General features: G+C 28.8%; 1 protein-coding gene across 3 annotated transcripts in view; it reads right to left on the minus strand.

Annotated features, from left to right (window-relative positions):
- Nucleotides 1–24,292, minus strand: part of LOC105249479 (metabotropic glutamate receptor 8) — a 107,035-nt gene that overhangs the window by 36,846 nt on the left and 45,897 nt on the right. For all 3 annotated transcript variants that reach the window (XM_025409198.1, XM_025409195.1, XM_025409203.1), the window contains 2 exons: nt 10,390–10,521; nt 3,522–3,701 (listed from right to left, as the gene is read on the minus strand). In XM_025409198.1, coding sequence (XP_025264983.1) covers nt 3,522–3,701; nt 10,390–10,521 — 312 coding nt within the window. The remainder of the gene's footprint in view (nt 1–3,521; nt 3,702–10,389; nt 10,522–24,292) is intronic.

Here is a 24,292-nt window from a genome sequence, read left to right on the forward strand (position 1 = left end):
AAAGTTACAACTGTGTTAAAGTAAACTCTATTTCAAATTGCACGACAAAATTGTTCTACGGTTCATTTACGCTCATGTAAAATTTCTTTCATTTTTAATGACTTAAAAACTACTAATATTTCAACATTTTTACTGAGAGGAATGTTAAATTCAAATTTTTCAAAAAACTTCCCTTACAAAATATTCCCTTACATACATATAAAATGTAGCTTTATTCCCTGACATATACATAAGCATGTAAGTTAAAAATAATATCATGTATAATTGCAAAGTTGAGCAAATTCAACTAACTTTTTTATGATACAAAGAAAAAAGAAAAATCTAGAAATAAAAAAATTAAATTATTATTATTAAATATTTAAATTTTAATATTACTGAGAATACAAAGAATGTAAAAGAGAAAAAAAATTTTAAAATAGCATCGCGAGAAAATTCAGTCAGGGAAACGCAATAGAAAGTTAAAATATTTGAGATACAAAAAAGAAATATAATACAGAGATGATGTAGATTCGATTGGTACTATAACGAAAAAAACAGTGACAATTGAAAGAAGAGACAAATAACGTAGTTATCCAGGAATAATGAGAATTGCTACAACAAGAAAATGTTGTTTTATCGGGCGATTTACTTAATGAGGCTCACTTCCTTTAACAATTGGTCGCCCGACCTCATTCTTCTTTATTTCTATATATATAACTCCGATCTTTTTTTAGACTTTTCTATTATAAGCTTCATTATATGTATTTGTGTCTAAGGGACAATCATGAGTTCTTGATCATCTAAAATTACACATAATTTTATCCTTAGATATTTCTTTAGTAAAAGAGTTTCAGTAATGATTTTTTAAGTGGTGATTTTAATATATTAAGGATCGTAGAATATAAATGTAAATAGTTAAAAGTATCCAGAGAGAAAATGCCATATTGTTGCAGAAGTATCTCATCCCGTAGTCTCCTTCGATCCAGTTTGTACGACGCGCTTTTCGTTCCTTAATTCGTGATATAAATCGTTCCATGCATTTTATCCCTTGCCGTTATAAGGATATTAACGAAGCCACGTTCGTATAATCGCTTTAGGCAAGCTTACGCCTGAAATATGCATCGCATTAGCAACAGCCGCAAATGCACTGCGAGTCTAGCATTTGGCGTGAAAAAAACGCTTCATAAATTTCTTTAAAAACCAAAAGGAAATACTTTATTATCCTCTTGATCTCATAGTAAGATCAGATTTAAATAAAAGCCTTAGGCGTTTTATAATATAATTTTTTAAATCCACTTCCAAAGAAACAGTTTAAATCTTTCTCTTTCTCTCTCTCATTATTATATAGTTTATTATTTATTTCATTATATTACAAACTTGAGAATTTGCTTTCCATATGAATAAATTCTTTTAAAAAGAGTATTTTACATAAATTTTTAAATCTTTCATATTATTATATATAATTTTTTCCTAATATTAGAATGAACTATGAACTATGAACTATGGACTGACGGTTTCGTTGTCAGTATATTTATGACAGAAATGGAATCGCGCGCGCGATAACAAACTTATTCATGCGAAGTAATCGCCGGACTATTGTGATACCTGGTAGAGATTAATTAGGCTGATCACTGGCACTGTTTAATTACTCGGAACGCGATTACCACCATTCCGTCTGGTGTCGTTGCGAAAGCGCGCGCAGCCGGCACAATTCACGACGTTGGCAGATTTGCACATTTCAAGACGCGGAACACGCCATTGTCATGGACATAATTGTCAGGAACGACTATTTCGCTAATATAATTGGGCTATAAAATCGTATCTCGATCAATGTTCACGACGCGAATATGAAAAATTCTTACTCGACGTTCCTCAACATAAATTACTGAGGGCATTGCCTCCCAGTTGAATTACCGCGCGCGCTTGTTAAATTATTATCCCATTCCTCGAGTAATTTTACGGTAATAATACAAATATTGGAAGAAAATGCATTTAAATCAGAATTTAAAACTATAGATAGTGTAAGGAATAAATTAAATTTGGAAGGATGAAATTAATTAAAAGAGATCCGAAGATTTAATATTAATACAATAATCGTATTATAATCGTTAACAATTATGAAAGAGTAAAAATGAATCGAAACAATAAATTATGAAAGAGTAAAAATGCTAAAGAAAATTTAAATGCTTTTTAAATTATTAATATATTAATATTATCATGATAAAAATTATCTATACGTTTTATGTTATATATTTTAAAATCTTATATCATTTTAAATTAAATGTTAAAATATTCCTTTACTAAAAGCTCTTTTTCAATATATAAATCTATAAATATAAAAATCTACAAAAATTAATATATATAAATCTATAAATTTTATCCTAAACATTCATATAAGTATTCTTAAATCAACACTTATTAACAGAAAAAAGAATTAATTAAAATCCCATTGCATTTACTAATTTCTTTCCACATTTCTATATACATCTTACATAATTTCTTCTACGAAGTTTGCGATTAAAAAAATTCAAAGAGCGTAAAAGGAGCCGACCGAGAAAGTTTTGCTTTCTGAAATTTTTGTAAGATTGGACTGCTAGGTAATCTCTTCGCGTGGAATTTCGCGTCGCATACTAATCGCCTAATTTGAGAAGCGGATGGCACTGTAACATCACGTTTTCTTGCTTGATTGCGCAATTAGTTTCGTCTTCGCTTGTTAACGCGGTCGCATACAACGATTTCATATAATAATTATCATCATTATAATAACTTTTATTCAACATAATATTAACACGATTATACAGTAATCTTGTAGTGTGATCTAATGAGATAATACAATTAAATATTGCACTGCATTATGCGTATTATGTATTTTATTTTCATTAAAGATAAGATGTTTTATAAAATATTTTATTTTTATTATTTTTTGACATAATTAAACTTTAGATATTAATATATACATAATATATATGATAAATGACAAAATAATTTGATTAATCATATTTAAAAAATTGATGAATAATATATTATAATTGGAGATTCCGAAACTTGATTATAATTTAAAACTTTTAAATCACGAAATTTAGGCATATCATGTAAAGATAAATACATATGTTTCTTCCTACACATCAAAATAAGGCAATTATTACAGTCTCTCATATATTATTATCTTGCGTTAATTATGATAAAATTTTATTCGTTACGGTATTTAATACGTAATTATCGAATAATTATCGAAGGAATGTTTGCAATTTAGTACATTATAACATTTTTATAATTGTTACCAAGTTCTTTTTATTAAATAGTTTTTAAAAATTATGCTGATAATTTAAAAAAAGTATATAATATATTTGTAGAAAAGAATTCTGAAATTATTATTTGAAAAGGAAGTAAATTTTTCATACAAGTAATTTGTTGAATACGATAGGGAGTAGACGTCACAATAATTTATATCTTGCATTTATGTTTTTCTATCTTTGAAGTTAATTTAGCGTGTTAGCTTTTTAATAACGTGTTGGGTTTTTCAAATTAAATTCAATACTCACCTTCTCGCCATACTCGCCTTCCACCGCAACTGTAGAAACATATTTCCATCCGAGTAGATGGATCACCTCGACGATCGCTTGCGCTTGAAAATTGTCGGGTGGTACCACTCTGCTGAAATACTCGAATCGGCTTTTATCCGAGAGTTCTGTGCTGGTGGATGCGTAACTTATTTGCGGTATCTGTAATCAGAAAGATAGTCACCATGCAATTAGAGGAGAATTGGAAATATCACTGTGTTTACTTGAAAACGCATAAAAATAATTACGATACGGTAGAGAGAAAACAGAAGAACAAGTTTCATGTAATATACTTTTTAATTACTGTCTGTATATTATTTATATAAACGTTATTAAAATTTCATATGTTTTATATTATTTATTAAAAAAATGTTCTATTTATTTTGTATTAATGCAATGACTATTATAATAATACTCGTGTCAATTATAATAATACTCGTAGTCGTTGCATTAAATGTAATATTTTTAAAAGCTCGCGTATTACAATATCTATTTCAAGTGTAAATCATATAGAACGCAGAGATACAAAGATGCGTGTGTGTATCTCTGTATCTGTGAGGTGAATATCCTCCATCACTTGATACACGACCCTGTTTCTTGTCGTAAATACGAAGGCAGCTCGTAACTTCACAGCATCTGTGCGCAGGCAGTGCCACGAATCTAATAATCTGTTGTCTGTTGAAAGTGACTACGTCTTCATCTCTCTCTGGCTTCTTTAGATGCAGCGTAGTAATTCTATTTTTGCACAAAGAGCGTGCTTCGCTTAGACAGTTTCCTGCTGATAGTATTGTTCTTTAGCCGGATGTTATTGACATTATCACGCGTCCTGGTCGGGCCTATAACGCTCACACATGCACGAAGATTGACAATAGCACGTGAAAGCCGCACCCGTATTATCGCCTCCCATATTAATTTGCATCCATTTGTTTCGATGGTTGCCGAGACCATTGACGTGACGTAAATTACGAGTTACGAATGATCGATCGAGACTTCATTACAGGTTGGGTCATCAATACATAAATTGTAGGAATGAAAGAAAAAAAGTGGCATAGAAAGATCAGAAAATTTTCACATTCCATTGCGAATCGAAGATAAAAATCTATTAATAATTAAAGCGGAATTAAATTTTTATTTGATTAATAATATTTTATATTTTATTTTTATTTTTTATTAATAATATTTTACTTGATTAATAATATTAGCTTATATTGTGATTGAGTAATAAATACATATAATTATTATTCATTAAATACCGCTACATTTCCCTAGTTTAATTTTGTTGTAATATGACTTTTGCAAATAAATAAAATTGCAATATAAATGTAATTATACGTGTAATAAATAATCATATATATGCATAAATACATACACATACACATATGTAAAAATATATATTATAAAAAAAATATATATTTTTTTTCCGAGAATCAAAAAGATATAAATCTGTAAAACAGGAATTGTTTTTCTCTCTCTACGTAATTTAAATTTAAATTATAATAAATGTATTGAAATTATATTGGACATATATATACATACACTGATTTTACATGAATAATCTTAAAAAATAACGCGATATAAAGTAATTGCGTGAATATTGGAATATGCATTTCAATGTTTTAATAAATTAACTTTTGAAATTAAGATTCTCTCCTTTTTTCTCTTTCAGTCTATTAAAGTGATGATAAAGTGCAATTAAAACAACCTCTTTGAAATTGACAACTTCTCTTTCTCATTTCTAAAGCTAAAATTAAAATTCGAAACATTTTTTTAATTGCATATAATTAGAAAATTAGACATTTTTATATTTTAATTCGAAAATATCTAGATTATATCTGAGATTATATTTAACAAATTGTTAATTCATATTTTATAAAAAAAATTATCAATATTTTATAATTTTAATATTTTATACAAAACATTAAATGCGATATAAATGATACATGCTCTTAAGCTTAAAACGTTCCTATATATCCTTGTCATATTATCATTGTTACAAAAGATTAACGTATTTTAATCTATGAAGATTTCCTGTTTATATGTTGAAAGATTTAATCGGACTCGATAGTTAATTATTGTTTCGAGAGAAAGAGAAAGAAAGAGAGAGATCAAATTATAACATCCAATACAGCAACAATAATAGCACTCTCGGCGTACATTTAGCGCAAAATGTGACTGTTCATTTTCTTTTATTTGGTATGCAGATTATTTCGTATTGTGTGTGTTTTGTGCCGATAAAAAATTCAATGACCGTCATTTGCAACTAAATGTCACAGATATTTGAATTCGTCGATTTAGTAATTATCTAATAATTATACGTACTAATTAGAAACTTTAATTAGGAACCCAAAATCAATGGAAATGGTTTGATGTTACAAACGGTTTGTAGATACCTAATTACTAATCGGTAGCAATTAAATCCCTATTCGATGACGCTCATTGCTTCATTTCATAAGCCATTTGGTACGTCATTTGCACGAGGCTATAATTTCCATAATGGAGATTTCTATAAAATAGAATTCATATGGTATGCCGCTACGAATATTAACGCCTTTATTTTTCAGAAAACATACAACATTGTAATTCATCGTCGCTTGTAGTTTTGGTTTGCTTGCTATACGCATCATAGATTTCTCCTTTATTTGAAGGAAAATGAGTTCATTGAATGATTGAGTTTTGATATCCTCTGATAAATGTGGTCAATTATATGTTATGATCGAGTTTAAACCTAAACCAATAATTACAAACGCGTGGTTAATAATTCTATGTAAATTATTCATTAACTCTTCCTCCCTCCCTCCCTCCCTCTCTCTCTTTCTCTCTCTCTCCCTTTCTGTCTCACTCACTCACTCATTCACTCTCTCTCTCCCTTAGGAATAATTTACAGTTTAATTGATTTTGAACTCAATTAACGTTTTGTCTCTCCACACTGCGGTTGCAACTGTGTGTCATGGTCAAAGCGCCAAACGTAAATGCCTGCACAAATAATCTAATTATCAGAAAATAATTCAATTTTCAAAGAAATGTTAAATATATATTAAGAAACTTTTATATTAATAAGTAGAAAAAATATTCAGAGATTTCTAAATATCTATTAATATCAAATATATTTGATGTTGGACCAAGAAAATTCCTGCACACTAATTAGTTTCATAGTAAAATATTAACTTTCTGTGAAATTGAAACGCGCGACTTCGCTTTTATTAATTCGTGATATTTGAATTTGTGTAAAGTAATTAATTATTAAGTAACTAAGAAATGGTAATTTCAATTACAATAACTTAAAATATCTATCATTGCACCAATTCTGCATGTATTAATAAATAATTTATGTTTGAAGAACCTTCAAATTTCTGAAGTGCTTATCATAAATCTTCTCAGACCACTCGTTTAAAATTTCTTTATTCGTTAACTAAATTACTATTAATATTCTCGGCGTCTTTTTTTTTCGAACGATTTTTAACATTTCCGATAAAATGGTGCAATAAATGGTTCGTTGAAATTCCAATGAGCGCCAATTGCAATTTGCGAAACGATGCACAGTTTGCTTTCAGAATAGATCCGAGTACTTAAAGCCGCCAAAGAAAAGAATCAAAATGAATGAATTTATGGGTGACTGATCGAATAAATAAAGCGTATAATGGAACGAGTTGTTATGTATGTAATTAACCATCAAATTGCTTATAATAGCTTTTCATTATTAAAACAATAGCGAACAATGATGTAGAATGAAAAATTGTGATCTCATGCAAAATAATGTAATATTTTTGAAATTAAATAATTTTAAAAAGTCGGGAAAGTACAATATACATTAAAAATATATATATTATCATATAACATATAAAATAAGTGAAATAATTGAAACAATCACATATTTATTCGGAATATTATGTGGAAAGTACTTCTATAATAAAACTACTTTAAACTTTTTAATTATTGAAATAAATTATCGAAGAGAAAAAAAGTCCAGTAACTATAACTATTTTTATAAAATTTTAATTTATATGCGTTAGAACGTCATTTGAGATATATAATACTAAAAATAATGAGATTGTAGAAAAAGATGATATAATTTTAAAGTTTCAAAAAAAATGGTTTTATGTACGTAAAGCGATTTAGAAGAGTTTTCTCTTCTCGAATATTATTTTCATCATTTCTATTCATTCCATAAAATAACAATAGAATAATTGTTATTAATATCGCTGTGTCACTATATCGTTCTATAATATCTAATTCATTGGATTTAAATTTGTTTTGCCCTTCGTTATATTGATGGATTTTTAAATTTGCTCTTTACTACGCGTAGTTGACGTAATACGAATATATACGAGGCACAAAGGGTTAATTGCGTCCTATGGCAGACAAAGGAAAAGCATCGCATAACCATTCAATGCAACGAGCGGCTTCATACAAGGAATCCCAACGAACGAGTTACGTTTACTATGTAAATTGAATGCAACGGGCGTGTGAAAGTCTACGACACGGCAAAGATTAACTTAAGTTAAATAACGAGTAAAATAACACTGCCATTCTTTTGGCGCGTTCAAACAATATCAATATTTCATCGACATTACAATAAATTTTAATTATAAAGTTTGCAAATATGGATATTATAATATGACATAGCAATATTTTATGAACTTGATATATTTGATTTTATTGTTTATTGATGAATGTGGGTTGCAATATTAATGTTGCACAACAGAATATAAAATCGAAATTAAATTAAAAACAGACCAGTATACCTTTTTGCACTATATTTGTTAATTTGCGTATGTATATTTAATAAATATTATTAATTTGATTTTAGTACTTATTGATATAGCGCTAGAAAATTAAAAAACTTTATTGTTATTTATAACCTTATTTTAAAATTTAGGTTTTTTAATCGCGAATAAATATTCAACAAAAAACATTCAAGAAAATAAAAATAATTTTATTCTGTTAATGATACGTAACAGAATTGTAATAATAAAAATATTTAGATATGCTAAATCAGACAGCACAGTTAGATATTTTCGGAGTATCTCCTACATTTACATAGAAAATTTCTTCGAGTAAAATCGGAAACCAAGGAGAAAATCGCGGAAACACATTTCGCAAATGTCTTTGCCGCAGTGAAAACACGTCGGCGAAAAGTGAACTGAAAAGAGTACTTGGCTTCCGCCGATAAACAGAAAGAGAAGTAGTTTTCAAATTCAAGTGGGTCGTTATAAAATAATGAGACGAGCGATAAAAGAGTACATGAAATAAAATCCGTGCTTCATTCAGCATAACTCGTAGCAGTGCACATTCCGTGTCTTCTTATCCGATATCTTTTCATCTGCATTGATGATACTTAAAACATTTATACGTGACTAGTCTTAAAAATGCTAGTCTCTTCGTATAAAAAGCGTCGATTTAAACTATATGTTATATAGATACAATTAATCAAAAGACACAAATAAATAAAATATCTTTAAAATCTCTTAAAGCACACATATACAAATATATATATATATATATATATATATATATATATATATATAATTATCGATATATAATTAAATATTTATTTTTCTATATTGTAGTAATATAGTATAGTAATATATGTATGTATAATGAAATATAAATTTTAAATTACTGTATGGTAGTTATATAATACTAAATATATTCCAGTATTGTGGATTATCCAATAACGGAAAATATGAGATGTAATCGGCCGTATTTCGACAAAACTCGCGACATTCGCGAGATTCATTCACGCGTTCAACATCGATGATATCGACGAATCGATAACGGCAGAAGCTTCTTTGGCGCAAGTCGATTTTCGCGCGGATCACCGGATTCCTTTCAGTAAACTCATGCTACGCGACGTCTTTTTGAAGACGTTATGAACGCCTGGGGTCTTATCCGTGATAGAGCGTGATAGGGACGAAAACGATGCGGCTCTTCCTGGCTTAAGCCTCACGGATGGATGACTTTGATTGATTGTTGCGCTGTCGTTACCGGTCACGAAGTTTCGGCAATGCCACCCCATTCATGAAAAAGCCTTCAAAATTGCCCGTTCGTTGTTGCCATCTCATTGTATTTCCCTTTCTCTCTCTCACTCTTCTTCTTTATCAAACTCTTTGTAACTTTCAAAGGGAGCTACGAATTCACTCTAAGAACTTGCCAATACATAAGTGTATAAGATCGGTACTTTTTAAGAAGTTACTTCTCGAATCGACTAGTTTTCGTCTCTCAATAGGGATGGACGCACATCGCATAACATCTCAAATCGCACAAATAAAAACCGAAATAACAAAATATCGCTTTAGATACCTTCAGAAAAAAATTTTTTTTAATTCAAAAAAATATTTTTTTTAATATTTTTTATTTTATTTTTTATGTAACACACATGGTCTGGTTTTTTATAAATGCAATATAAAATCGTCGATGCACTAAAAATGATGTGTGCAAGAGATATACATTTATGTATGTATCATACGTTATAGTTTAAAATTGAATAAATTATTATTCTATATTAATGCAACATCTGTGTATCTATATTCTGTTTTAGTTTATAACTTAAACAAATTATATGATTATATATATTTTATACATGATCTTATATAAATCCATTTTTTCTATTATATATATATATATATATATATATATATATATATAATATTTCTACGTATGTTTGCAATAATAGCAAAATATTTGTCTTTCTTTGGACATTTTAAAAAATATTTCTTGATTAAAACAAGTATTAGAGATCAAGAAATAAATTAAGTATATAAAAACAAGATTTAAGATAAGAATAAAATCTGTATCGATCAATTTGTGAAACACTTTGTACACATAAAATAGTTAAGATGACTATAGTTACCTTGAAAAGCCGCAAGATATTGGCGACCATGATGGAGACCACGCTGAATGCGGCGCCTATTACGCCTGACACCGGCTTATGAGGAACGTAAGTTGGCTTCTTGCCGTTTTCACACTTGTACTCTGATATGTCCTGAAATACAGAGAAAATAGAGATATTTTATCTGTTCTATAATATATATAACAATATATTATATATATATATATATATATATATATATATATATATATATATATATTTGAAAAACATTTTTATTTCCTTTTATTAATTTTTATCAAATCATACGTTTTAAAATCTTGCCCGACAATTTTGAACAAAATCAAAGTGTAATTTCCACAATAATACATTTGTACTTCCACCCAGGCATTTTATTTGCAAACCACGTCCACCCACGATCATCCCCAAAACCTCAATATCTAATATTCATGTTTTTTCGATTAGAATCGAATACATCGTGCGAGCAATATCGAAAAAAAATCTTTGTCTCTATCTCTTTATATTGTGGCGTGGAGAAAGAAACAAAATATGTTTTACAAGGAAATTAAAGGATTAATATTTTTTCTGCTTGTGAGAAAAAGGAAAAGGGGATAAAGTAATCCTATTTTGGTAGAAAGTAGGATTTTAAACTTGACATATCTTTGTCTATTTAATGGAGAAAACTTGTCGTACTAAAATTCCATATATTTTCTACTTTGTTTCTCTTCCATTCAAACGGAGATTTACGAGTATAACTGTCGTAACGAATGAAATTCGACGGCAAAGTTACCGTTTCGTCGTGTGCGATTCGGTCACGCTCGGTAAAATCCTTCCTACAGACTATAACGTTCTGCGGTTCGCAATTAAGGATTCCTATGCAATTTCAATTTGATATCGAAGCGCATTTGCGTCGGACAATTGCACGATTCCATTTCCACCTATGAAATAGTCTATAAACAAATAATTACGAAGACCATTCGCTGATAGAATTAATCTCTTACACCTGGCTTTTATAGTATGGGATAATGATGATAAAGCAGAGTGACACAAAAAAATCAATTAAAATATAATAATTCGCTAACTCGTGCCATTTTATGATATTTTGTAATTTTACATATCTCTCTTAAAAGAAGCTTATATTTATTTATTTTTTTTATCGAAAATATTCAGGAATGTTGAATGTGAGATACAATATTTCAAGTATTAACGATGATATATTGTTATTAATATTTAGAAATATTAATAAATTTATTTGAGAGAAAATTTATTAAAAATTATTATAAATATTTTTAAACATTCATAATAAATAAAAACAACTTGTAATGTTTTTAAATTTATGCAAAATTACAAATTTCTCATATTTACTGCAGAAACATGTGCGAACAATTAGTAATAAGTTTAAATGTGAATGTTTAACGCATCACGAAAGAAACTCGCACTGCATTATAATTCTACATACAATAACGAAGTACAACAAGAGTTTAACAGGATCAAACCATCATTATTTAACACGTAGTTTGCACTGCGCATTATAACAACTAGTACTCGTCCAGTAACGTTTTCAGAACCAATTAGATTCTGCTGAATGTAGCTTTTGAACGGACATACGATTGGACTCGGTGTACTCGGCGTCGACAAACCTCCTTCCTTTTTACAATGGCGGATATATAACGATCTTATCTTATTATTTTATAATATTATTATCTTAATCTCTTGAATATCCGACTATTTAGCATAAATCGTAGTAAATATATTATGCCATTTAATTATTAAGTCGCTGGAAAATAACTTTGTAAATGTGCAATCTAAGAATTTTGCTACAAGAAGGAGATTATTTTGATAAATTTCGATAAATTTATATAATAGAAGCTAACGCATTTTTTTTTAATTTTGGAAGCTTTTTATTGACGCGGATATTACAAACAGTTCAAATTTTTGGATTTGTCTCTTTATTTTACCAGCTGGACTTTTTAAATTCCTCGCAATATTCGGTGAATGTTTTATCAGCGACATTGTACATGCAATCAATTGCACATCGAAACTAGTTTTCGAGAACGAAATTTACTGTGGCAATTAAATTTGATTGATTTTCGAATTTATGTATGTTCGAATAATTTGTACTTATACAATTGAGTTTCGCAAATTTAATTCATAAAATCGGTAAGTATTTGCCGTCATGAGACTTTATCATATATTTCAACGTACTTGCGGAAATGCGTATTCGCGGAGTCTTGGAGCTTTTGGCGAGAAACTTGAGGATACTATTCTTCGACACAAGCTCAAGTGATTTAAATAAAGCGAAGCAAACGGGCGCACGCATTATGTATTTCTATGAAGATATTCTCTCCGCACGGCTGCATAAATCCCGAATGCATCACATTGCCACTTCAGGTTATTTAAATATCGTGTATGGCTCCAGCAAACTACATATTAATGTAGTTTTTTTCCAGAGATAACTTGCCCTGTGTACGTACATGTATGTATTACCGTAACGGAAACGTTAAGTAGCGTAAAATGTGTCACTATGAGGAGAAAAGGAGAGAACGCATTTATGAATGCATTACGCACACGTTAATCCATAAATAATCCATTTCGCGTTATGAATAAATGCATATTTCATCCACGCGCATTTTATCAATTATTTATGTAATAGTAGTAACATTATTAAAAAATTATCTCGTCGATCAATAAATTTCGCTTATATTACGCTAGAAAATTATGATGTGAAAAATAGCATAAGTTATTAAATATTAGTTATATTATTATTATCAAAAAAATAATGACAAGCTGAATCATGTGAAATGCAATGCATGTTCGTTAAATAAATTGACGGGTGTAAACCAAATTCGCGAATATATATCATTAAAAATATTATAATAATTTCATCAGATTCTGAATTCACATATGACCTGCAGTCAAATGTATAAAATAAATATGATATGAAAATGTAGACATAAAAAGAGCAAAAAAGAATAGGAAAGATATATTAAAACATAATTTATACTTGCCTTGAAACATAAAATATTAAAGCTTGAAGATGAAAATTTTTAATTATTTATATAAAATGTTTTATAAAATGTTTCATATATCAGTATAAAAGAAAAATAAAATTGTATAATAAGTCTAATAAAATTTTTATAGTTCCCTCGTCTATCACAAAGTGCTTAAGAGCTTCTCAAGTACACAATTCACGATTAATTATTATCCATTATCTGTATACGTGTGTGTGTGTGTGTGTGTGTGTGTGTGTGTGTGTGTGTGTGTGTGTGTGTGTCTGTGTGTGTCTGTGTTATTCGGGTATCAGTTCGACATGATAAACGATCTGTAAGATACAGAAAGCTATCGACGAAATGTGATAGCTCTTGAATCATGGCATCTTTCCAAAGTATTCAGCATCCTGAGTGAGTTTTGAAGGAGGCTGAAGGAGTCAGAAAAAGAGATCTTTGAATCCATAGATCTTCGTTCAAGGCGGCGCGTTCTTCTAGCGAGATAACTGTTCTCGCTCGAACGTGAGAAATAAATCCAAACATCGGATTTGAGCATACATTATTCACGTTGAGAAAGATGCATCCGGTCGAAAGCAGAAGATAGAAAAGATGAATTCGTTTCATGATTCGTTCGATAATAATAAATTAAATTCGCAATACAAACATATATAACCAACAGATTCTATTTAAAACATCTTTCCATTAAAAAATGTGCCTCAAAACGAAGAAATTAATTATAAATTTAAAATTCCCGTAAGAAAAAAAATAATATTTACTGTACAAATAATTTGTAAAAACACTTGTGTAGACATTTTAATGAACATTGAAATGTTAAGACATAATTTCGCGAAATTTTAACGTTTTAATTTTTAGAATTAAAACTTTTTTACATATTGTTTCTATAGATATATACAATTTAATTAGGGTTACAATTTTTAAATACATAAAATATATGTACATGCGTAAGATAAATTAGAAACGGAAAGAATCCAACTTTTATTCCAATGATAAATTACTTTTCATACAAAGAGAGAAAATAATTTATTTCTTATAATATGTATAAGAAAAATAAATCAATTGAAAGATGCTTGTGTAGGACAATAATTGTAACAATGCAGAGTCACAATGAATATTGCGCACGCAAAAGTGTATTTTTATAAAAATTTATGATTCCCACTGGTATATCATGATTTACAATTCTCATGTGATAACTGTTCCCAAGAGCACAGTCATAACGTTGAATAGGAAGCGAAGGCAATTGCTTGTCAGGAAACGTGGGAAATAAATGGCTTCGAGCAAGTGTCGCGTCGTGCGAAATCAAAAGATGGGACTTTCGGCAATTGCGCGGACACGAAGGTGATTCTTCAAGATCATGCAATATGTCGTTCGGACAAGATAACGCAATCCAATTTCGCGGTCTATGCGGAAAGTTATTACATCCGGCGACTTTCTCTCCATTATTTGCATAATTAAGGGAATAATTAAAATTTGTAACATGAGAGAGTATAATTAAATATGATAAAGGATGATATTCTTGCGTCTCGAATAAGACGATCTTACACCTACAAAAGTTTTTAATGTTTTTAAAATCTCTTAAAATGTTTTGTACATCATTCAACATTTATATATTCACAAGAGTTTAGATAACGTTTTAATAATAACTAAAAAGTTTTTTCTTCTTTCTTTCTTTCCAAGTAATTCATCAAGCTTAATATTTTGATGTATTAAACCGTATTAAGACATTTTAATTTAAAGTTTGAGAACATTATTCTTCTTACCTAAACTCACTTGTACTACAAAAATTTATAAAATTTGCAAAGATATATTTATATTCCTTAGAAATAAAAATACTTAAATAAATACTTATATATAAATAAAATACTTAAATAAAAATAAAAATAAGACTTTTATATTAAATTTTAAATAACGGAAATAAATACTATAGAAACATAATTTGTATGCAATTCTATGCAATGTAGTAAAATGTCAATCTCAATTTTTTTTCCGACATGTAGAATTTATGTCGCATTTCGTTTCTCTGAGTATTACATTGCCTGCGGCAACACAGACTTCTCTCTTTCAAGTTCGCGAGATAAATTCTCGATGTGAATAAAAAGGAGTCAGGAGGGCGAGTGACTTATATAAATTTACTACGATTCTGAATCTTACTCAAGCAAAAGTGCTACTTTTCACGATACATTCCATGTTGAAATATTTCTCGGAAATATCGAAATATTCTGTGGCCACAAAAAGAAATCTTCGATAATAATGAAATCGTTTGTACAATTTATAATGTAAATTCAACATTGTAGATTCAATACCGCAAGATTATCTCTTAACATTCCTTTTTTCTCGATCGATTTACATATAAAAAGAATCCAAGCGTTACTTTTTGCATATACATTCGTATCGATTCGTTTTAAAAAAAATGTCAGGGAACAGTTGCAAAATTTCATTAAAAATAAGTGTAAAATTTTTATGAAACATAATAAAGCTTGCAATTTACATTCTTCAAAAAACATCTTCTATTTTTAAATTAATTTAAATTAATTTAAGTTAACTTAATTAATTTTTATATAAACATAAATGTAAATTATATAAACGAAAACTCTGTTACATTAGGACACATCTCTCATTCCACAAAATAAATTCGTGCACGAAGCATTATAAATGCAACTCGAGGTATAAATTTTTGTCGACGAGGAAAATATCATATCGTAATGATGAAAGCAGCATGTCCTTAGAATTATTTCCGCTCGTAACTAACTGCAGTTTACTGGCGTACTTCGTGAACGTTCTGTCCTATATCACGTTCGGTCAGCACGTGACTCACAATTAGAGACGTTGCCCTATCTCGTTGCCACACGGTTTTTCTATCTAAAGTTTTGCCGATACGCCCCCGTGTCAATTGAACGTGGCTGGCATTACGTGTACCGAGATGAAAAGTGAGTTCAACGGATAGAAAGAGCGTCTATCAGACTCACGAATTCCGATCCATTCTTTTCGGAATTTTGTCGGTCGGCCTTTTTACGTTCCAACCATATAATGGTTCTTATCGAGGGGCTTCCTGCCGATGGTATAATCACGGTGAATGATTCTAATCCCTGGCGCGCAACATCGGGATATCGATTTCTACCGTAATGCAGTTTTAATACTGATCGTGAACGGATAAAGTTTTCGAATTATTGAGTTTGCGATATCCATTTTTTGATAATAGTCATTATTAATAACTCTCTACAGATCTTGTTATCTCCTCAATTTCTTTTTAACTTTCGTATTTTAGAAAAAACTACAAAATTTTAAAAAAATTAATCAAGAAAAATTTCGCGTTATAAAAACATATGTTAAATTTTATTGTTACTGACATAATAATCGAGAAAAATTTTGTAAAATATAAGAATACGCGTATTTACTGGATCTCAGTTTTATATACTGTAGAATCTATTTACTGCCCGTAATAATCGTGTAATCGTAAAGCTTTGGCGTTGCTTCGTTTAAGAGGAGAAGAGTTTAAAGCTCAAGTTTCAAAGCTTTATAAATCTATTCTACCTTTTATGACGGTGTTTAATTCGTTTTTTTATTACACCTCGGCTTCTTTTTCCCATCAATGTCATACACTGTGACAACGACCCGGAGAATCCCGCGTTCGAGTCTTTGGCCCTCTACAAATCTACGGACTTTATTACAGCTCTTCGTCAACTCGGCCCGGCAGAGTAATAACGTTAGTTGCTGGCTTCGCAAAAATCCGCGGCCCGGCTATCATTTGTCATGGCCTGATAAAAAAAAGGAAAAATATATATATAATACTCAACATTCTATATATAAGTATCGGTTAAAAAGTTCTTTACATTTAGGACGATCCTATTGGCAAAGGATAACAATATGTTTAACTTTTTATTATAAAATATCTTTCACAAATACGGGAATTAAGGAAAAATGCGGGATTTTCCTAAATGCAATTTGGTATAAAATTTCTTCGACAATTTCTTTACTCTTTACATATGCTTTTTTGACAAAATTCTCACAATTTTTATTGCTCTTGTGCAAAAATTTATGTGGTTGGCAGCTTCTATGTTACGGATTTTACGTTGCGTGAAAAACAACAATATACTTCTTCCATTTTCCGTGTTTCGTGTTTCATGTTTGGTCTCTCGCTTGCTTTTTCGCAAAAAAAAACAAGATCATTAATCAGTATCTTGAACGATGTAGTATTCTACCATATTTTCGAAGATAAATAATGACAATATTACAATTTTAAGATATTACAATTTCAAGTATAAATAATTTTTTTGTAAAACAATAAACTAGAATTTTATAAAAAGAATTTTTTGAGAGAAGAATACAAAAAGCAAGTTAGTTTTAGAAATGGTAAAAATATGATTCAAATATTGAACATATACATATACACACATACATTCATTCATTAATAAAAATCAATATATTCTTTCAGTTGCATTCATCAATAAAAATTAATATATTCTTTTAAATTTGAAATTAACTTTGAAATATACTATTTAAAAACATGAACAATAAAATAGAAAAAGCAAGTAAGAACAAAAATGGAAAAATCGGACAACAAACAGTACCATGAAATAACTTTTCATTTTTCTTTGACTTGTTTGATTTATTCATTGGATGAAATATTGTGTAATGCTTTTATGAACAAATGCTTTTGCAAAAAAAACTAAATTCTATTATTGCTGAAATAATAAGAAAAAATATAAAAATAAGAGTGTGAAATAAATTCTGTAAGTGATTTAGTATTAATTTACTATAGAAGGAAATAGAACATTTCCGCATCAATTTAAATGGTTTACAAGTTTACATAAACTGAATATTTCACATCTATAAGAAATTTATTTGGTAGTAGAGTCCGCAATTTCCGATTCATATCGAATTCTTTCGCTGGCAGTCATCCGTATAGATATCAAAAAGCGCTAGCTGGCGGATCTCAACCCTCCCTTCTCTCTCTTTCACTCTCTTCGACACATCGTGCCCTTTCGAGCTCGAGGTTAACTGGACCCGGCCAGAGATCGATCGATGAACGAGAAATAGTTACTTCCAATCTTCGAATATTTAGTTCGATTTATATTGCAAAAAATATTAATAGTTAATAAAAAAGGAAAAGTAAATGTTTTTTAAGCTAATGTTTTCCATTTTTAATTACATATTGTAACAGAATATTATTAAATATATTAATATATTACTAAAATTTCAGTAATTATTTATTAATGTTCTATCATAAATTATATCGAAATAATTATTTTCATGTTCAAATAATTAAATCAATTATTTTCATGTTCAAATAATTAAATAATAAATTGAAAAATTAATAATTACATATTTAATTTAGTAATTAAATGAGTATATTCTACACTATTTTATGCACTATTTTATACACTATTTTCCACACTATTTTATTTTATCTTCACTATTTTCTTTTTACATCATCATATAAATTAATTTTATTAAAAAATAATTTCATCAAAAAACGAATATTACTTTAAAAAATTATTATTTTTTGCATTATTAAAAAATCCGTATTTAGTATTATATATTTTAACTAAGAGATTATCAAATTTAAGAAATTAAGAAGAATTTAAGAATTTTATGATGCTAAAAGTTATTAAAAACTTATTGTGCACTCATATAAAGCTTATGATGCTATAAATGAAAGTTCAACGTCACTCGTCGATCGTCGGTGAATCGCAGTAGTAAAAGTAAACGTAAAATTGTACTTAGAGTAAAAATAGCCATCGTAAAAATATGTTCGCTGTACTATAGTAGGCGATTTCAAATAATTGCGAAGCATTTAATCCATAAGATATCTTTAAGAACCCGTTTAATGAAAGAATGTGTTTAATGAAATACATTATTCCTTCTTCCTTTTTTATGAATGATTTAATTTTAACAAAAGAATAAAAATTTAACTCCGAATTCTTTCTATTTAAAAACACATTCTATTCTTTACATTCTATTCCTGCTATTAATATATTCTTTTCTTGAAAAGTATTATCATATACAATTCGATGAAATCACAATGTAATGGTTGTACAATATAATGTAAATTTGACATATGAACTAATAAATGTCACTTCTTGAACGTGGATTGTCATCGAAATGTCATTTTTATTGAGATTGACATGAATTGGTTTAGATTCTGCTGATGGCTGATATTGGATTCATCGATTTCAACAAGGTAGTTTCTAGTATATACACGTGCATTGGCCAGTCAAGACGAAATATCGATTCTCAGGCGATAACCAGACATATGTTTTGAAAGATGACTCTGTCGTTTAGTTCGATATGTTTGAAACACGCAATGTAAGACTCGAAGACGATAATAATGTGAGATAATCGAAAGAAATTATAGAAAGAAAATAATGAATGACGTTAATATAATAGCAACAAATATAATAATAATCGCTAATAGTAATGCAATATATTAATAATAATGTGTAATATGTAAATTAATATATACATATACATAAAATATAATAACATAATATTTATATTTCTACATATAATGATTTATATAAAAATAATAAAAGGGATTTTTTTTGAAAGAGATTAACTCTATATCTAATTTAATTATTAACTAAAAATTCGTTATTTTTTTCTCTTAAATAATTCTCTTTTCTTTCTTCTCCATTTTTTTTCATTTACATCATTTTCAGAAAACTCGTCACAACACGAATAGGCGACACATGGGCAACACATGGGCGAACTATTATAATAATTTATAACAGAATCAATTTAAGCGATATATGCTACGTAAACAATCGAATTAGAGAAGCAGTATTTATTTGCTCAATTATGTAAAGGAAGCATCATATGAAGGATAAATTTACTTGATCACACTATCTGTACATAGTTTTATATCTCCTTCGAAATTAGGTGGAAGTGTTAATTGTATGGTTATATGGTCTGGCCGTAATTTTCGGCACTCAAGATGATTAGAGGGCGATAAGGAAGCGAAGCGAATAGAGAAGCATTATGATGATCGATAGTAATGGGTTGTGCTAGAATTCGATTGTACGTTATTCTCCATTTTTCATACGGCGTACGTATCATTTTTTCTTATTCAAAGTTTTCGTCGTTGAAATTATTTTCTTGCAATTTTTCACGCTTATCAACATTGTCATCACGAAAACGTCGAAGTCGTTTAGCTTCTAAATCAATAATGTTATTCGAATATTAACCTAAGCTTGTTATTAGAGCTGATTTTCGCGCTACTGAATCTTGATGAGGTACATTTTCACTTTGTAACTCAATAGAATTTTCTGTGATATTGAAATTTTTGGTGTATGTGTATTAAATTACTTTAGAATATTACCATATAATATATTATATACTATATTCTTCTAATATTGTATAATGTTAAGAATATTATAGTTGTAAGAATATTATAGTTTGCTTTAATATAGTTTGATAGTTAAAATGTGAAATAAATTATGCATCTAAACAACATAATTTACAAGATACAATCATAAATGTCTTTTCTTCTATGTATTTTTAATGTCTTTACTATATTCCGTAATGCGCAAGAAAGTTTTTCGCTATAATTCTTGTCACATTGATTAATTTCAGTGCGATCTAATGCGAAAATTATAAAAAAGCTGGTAGAACACTTTCTCATCAAAAACTTTCTTTAAAATCGTTTTTTTGTTTGTATGTATGTATGTATATATGTGTGACCTGACATAATTTGCACGAAATTTGTAGATAATTTAAGTTTGTTTTTTTCTTTATTTGAAGATATATAAAATACTATAATATGTTTCATAACGTGTGAAGTTTAATTTTATTTCGACAAACTTAGAATCGATTCTTTCTTAGCAAAAAAGTTGAAATCCTAATATTTTTGAGTTATATATCATTAAAACTTATTATTTTTAATGACATATAACTTCTTTAGATTTATGTCTCTTTCTATTTCTGTTTTTGTTTTTTGAAAGTGAGCATATCTTTTAGACATATTTTAGAAATATTAGATAATATTTTCGAAATTTTGTATCTTGCATCTCTCATGTTTTAAAACTTTTCGTACTTTGTGTTTAAATCTCGAACATTTGTTTTTAAATTCCCGCATTCACTTCTGTATTCTCAAATTTTTAAATCTCATTTAGGCAACGATTTTGTTTTGTGGCAGTTCTATCTCTCTCTACAGAAGGCGCTGGGTCAATGGCGTGCAAGTGAAGAGAGAAAGGCGGAAAGTTTTTGAAATTGCATTCTGCCCGAAAGGCGATGTCATAAAACTTGCATTACAAGTTCTTGCACTACAAGAATAGCCGTCAGCGAAACTGGTGATTAAATCAAATATCGACAAAACTTGACGAGTTCTCTTGTGACAACAAGGGAATACAATGACAACAGTAAGGCTCTGCGAAACTTGATTTCACTGTTTTGAACAATTGTGCTCGCGTATCGACTTTGTGTGTGTGTGTGTGTGTGTGTGTGTGTGTCAATTTATTAATATCTTCCATTATCGATTAAATGCACAACCTGCGTGATCTGTTTCGTTGTATAAGTATTTGCGAAATTAATATTACATTTTAGCGCAACATAAGAAAAAAAGGAAAAAAAGTTATTATTCAAAAGAATAATTTTAAAAACGAAATATTGTGTACATATTATTTTAGTAATAAAAAATGTTACTAGAGATGTTTGATAAATCAATTATTTTTTAAAGCGCGATTATATCGAGAATTAAAGTCTCCGACAATATATAATTCAAATCATTAATTTATTATTGTAGATCATGACATGTGTGCATTGTTATTTATAATAGAAACATATGTATTAAAATATAAATATTTGTCATAAATAATCTTAAATTGTAAATATATTTTTCGATCAATTTCTACTTCTGTTATATTTTTGATTAATTTGTTAATAATAATTGATAATAATAATAAAATATATATATATTTGAAAAAAGAATCATTTCTCTATGGCCAGATTTATTATTGGTCTGCGAAATATACAGAATAAAGTTCGCCAGTCCATTTGTAAAATGTAACACTCCAGCAAAAATGCTCACTATACATTGCTTTTGAAACTTCAGAATACTTTGACGAAGAAAAGAGCGCATTATCGAAAACCGATATCCATGCAAGGAAAGCAGACAGACTGTAATTACAAGACGTTACATGATACCAGTGTACTTCGGCAAACTATTAAGCAGCTTTTTTTAAAGTAATTCGTAAAAACCGCTTCAATTTAAAGTTCTTTTATAAATAGTACGTACATTACTACATGTACTATTCTTATAAATAGTACACATATTATATATATATTATATACTATTTTGTATTCTTTATCGGAATGGTTAGAAATTAATTATTTCTCAGCGGATGTGTCTCATAAAAATTTTAATATTTCTTCTTTGTCAACACATTTCACGTGACTGAATGTTTTCTTGTGTTTGCTTAGCCAACCATTGCAATATACAGCATTGCAGTATATAACACAGCTTTATTTCGAAGAAGCAACATAAGTAAAACACCGAGTAGTGAATTTGTAAGTTGGATGCTAGCATTGTTTTATTTATCTTTTTCGTCCAATGCAGGTGCACAAATAAACGCAATTTATTTACTTATAAATTTTGAAATAACGCTTTTCGCTTAAAAAGTTTTAAAAACGTTGATAGAAAAGTTTTAAAAACGTTGATAGAAAATTTATATGATAATAATATATGTATATTATATCTTTTCTTTTTGTTAAAATATCGTGTATATAATGTCGATGTAAATTCCTATTGGAATTTATTACATTATTATAAATTTTATCAAGTTTATTGACCGATATTTCTCTAAGAGCTCTTTAAAAATTACTTCTTCTATTTTTATTTAATTTCTACATTCCAACTTTAGGTTTAATTAAACACACGTTCAATAAAAAGAAATTGTTGCAAAATATGATATTAAAAAATACATCCAATAAAATCACGAAACAGTATTGCATTTATCAGTGAAATTTGGTCTCTTGAAATGAAGACTCTTCATTATAAAATAATATATCATAAAACAATACGAGTTAAAAGCATCTCGCAAAATATAATCTCAACAATACAACCCGACAAAAGCATATCGGTAAGAAAGGGGTAGTATGCTGTGCTGCGAAAATAATTAGTCTTATCCATCACTGCGATTGATCGTGACGCAGCAAGAAGTGCGAGTCTTTATCTTTTCTTCACTTTCCAAGGTTCGCAAGTACATAGATATACACGCGCGCGTCCATCAGTCATTCTTTTCTTTTCGTACTTTTTTTTCAATTTGCGGGTTATCCATTCGTGGTCGCTTCATTAACATCTCGCCTTTAAATGATATGCATATCACGCTCGACGATGGAATTCGGGATACTTTCATCGAATATCCAATCAAATTGTCATTACATTTTTGTGTAAATATTGCTCGGCCTTGCGATCTGATACAAAATTTGCAATATTGCAAATTAATAGGATCGTGGTCAACATCGTGCTAAAACGGTGATTTTGTAATAAATCGTGCGGTCGTTACACCATTTCGCTTAGAGTGATGGGATGATCATCGAGCAAATGACGTCGCCATTGACACTCCATTGGCTGTCCGCAATGTCGTTCTGCTGATGAACGAAATACAATGATGAATAACGTCATCATTTAGATGAATTCGTGTATTCTTATCTCGGCAACTTTTGTCATTAATAAAATTTAATTTCGGGACATTTGTAATATCGCATTAGATATCGCAATACGTACTGAGATTATATACGTTGGCAGAAAAGACTTTAGATTATCACAATCTTAATGGAAATTAATAAGAGAACAACATTTATAATATTTCTAATAAAAGATTGAATTAAAAAAACATTCTGTCATTTATATTATTAATTATAAAATTTTATTATATAATATTTTGTACACGAAATGTTTATGTATTATACATTATAATTATTTA

This window comes from Camponotus floridanus, unplaced genomic scaffold (genome assembly GCF_003227725.1).
Source record: "Camponotus floridanus strain SB8 unplaced genomic scaffold, Cflo_v7.5 scaffold10, whole genome shotgun sequence".
Classification (NCBI taxonomy): Eukaryota; Metazoa; Arthropoda; class Insecta; order Hymenoptera; family Formicidae; genus Camponotus; species Camponotus floridanus.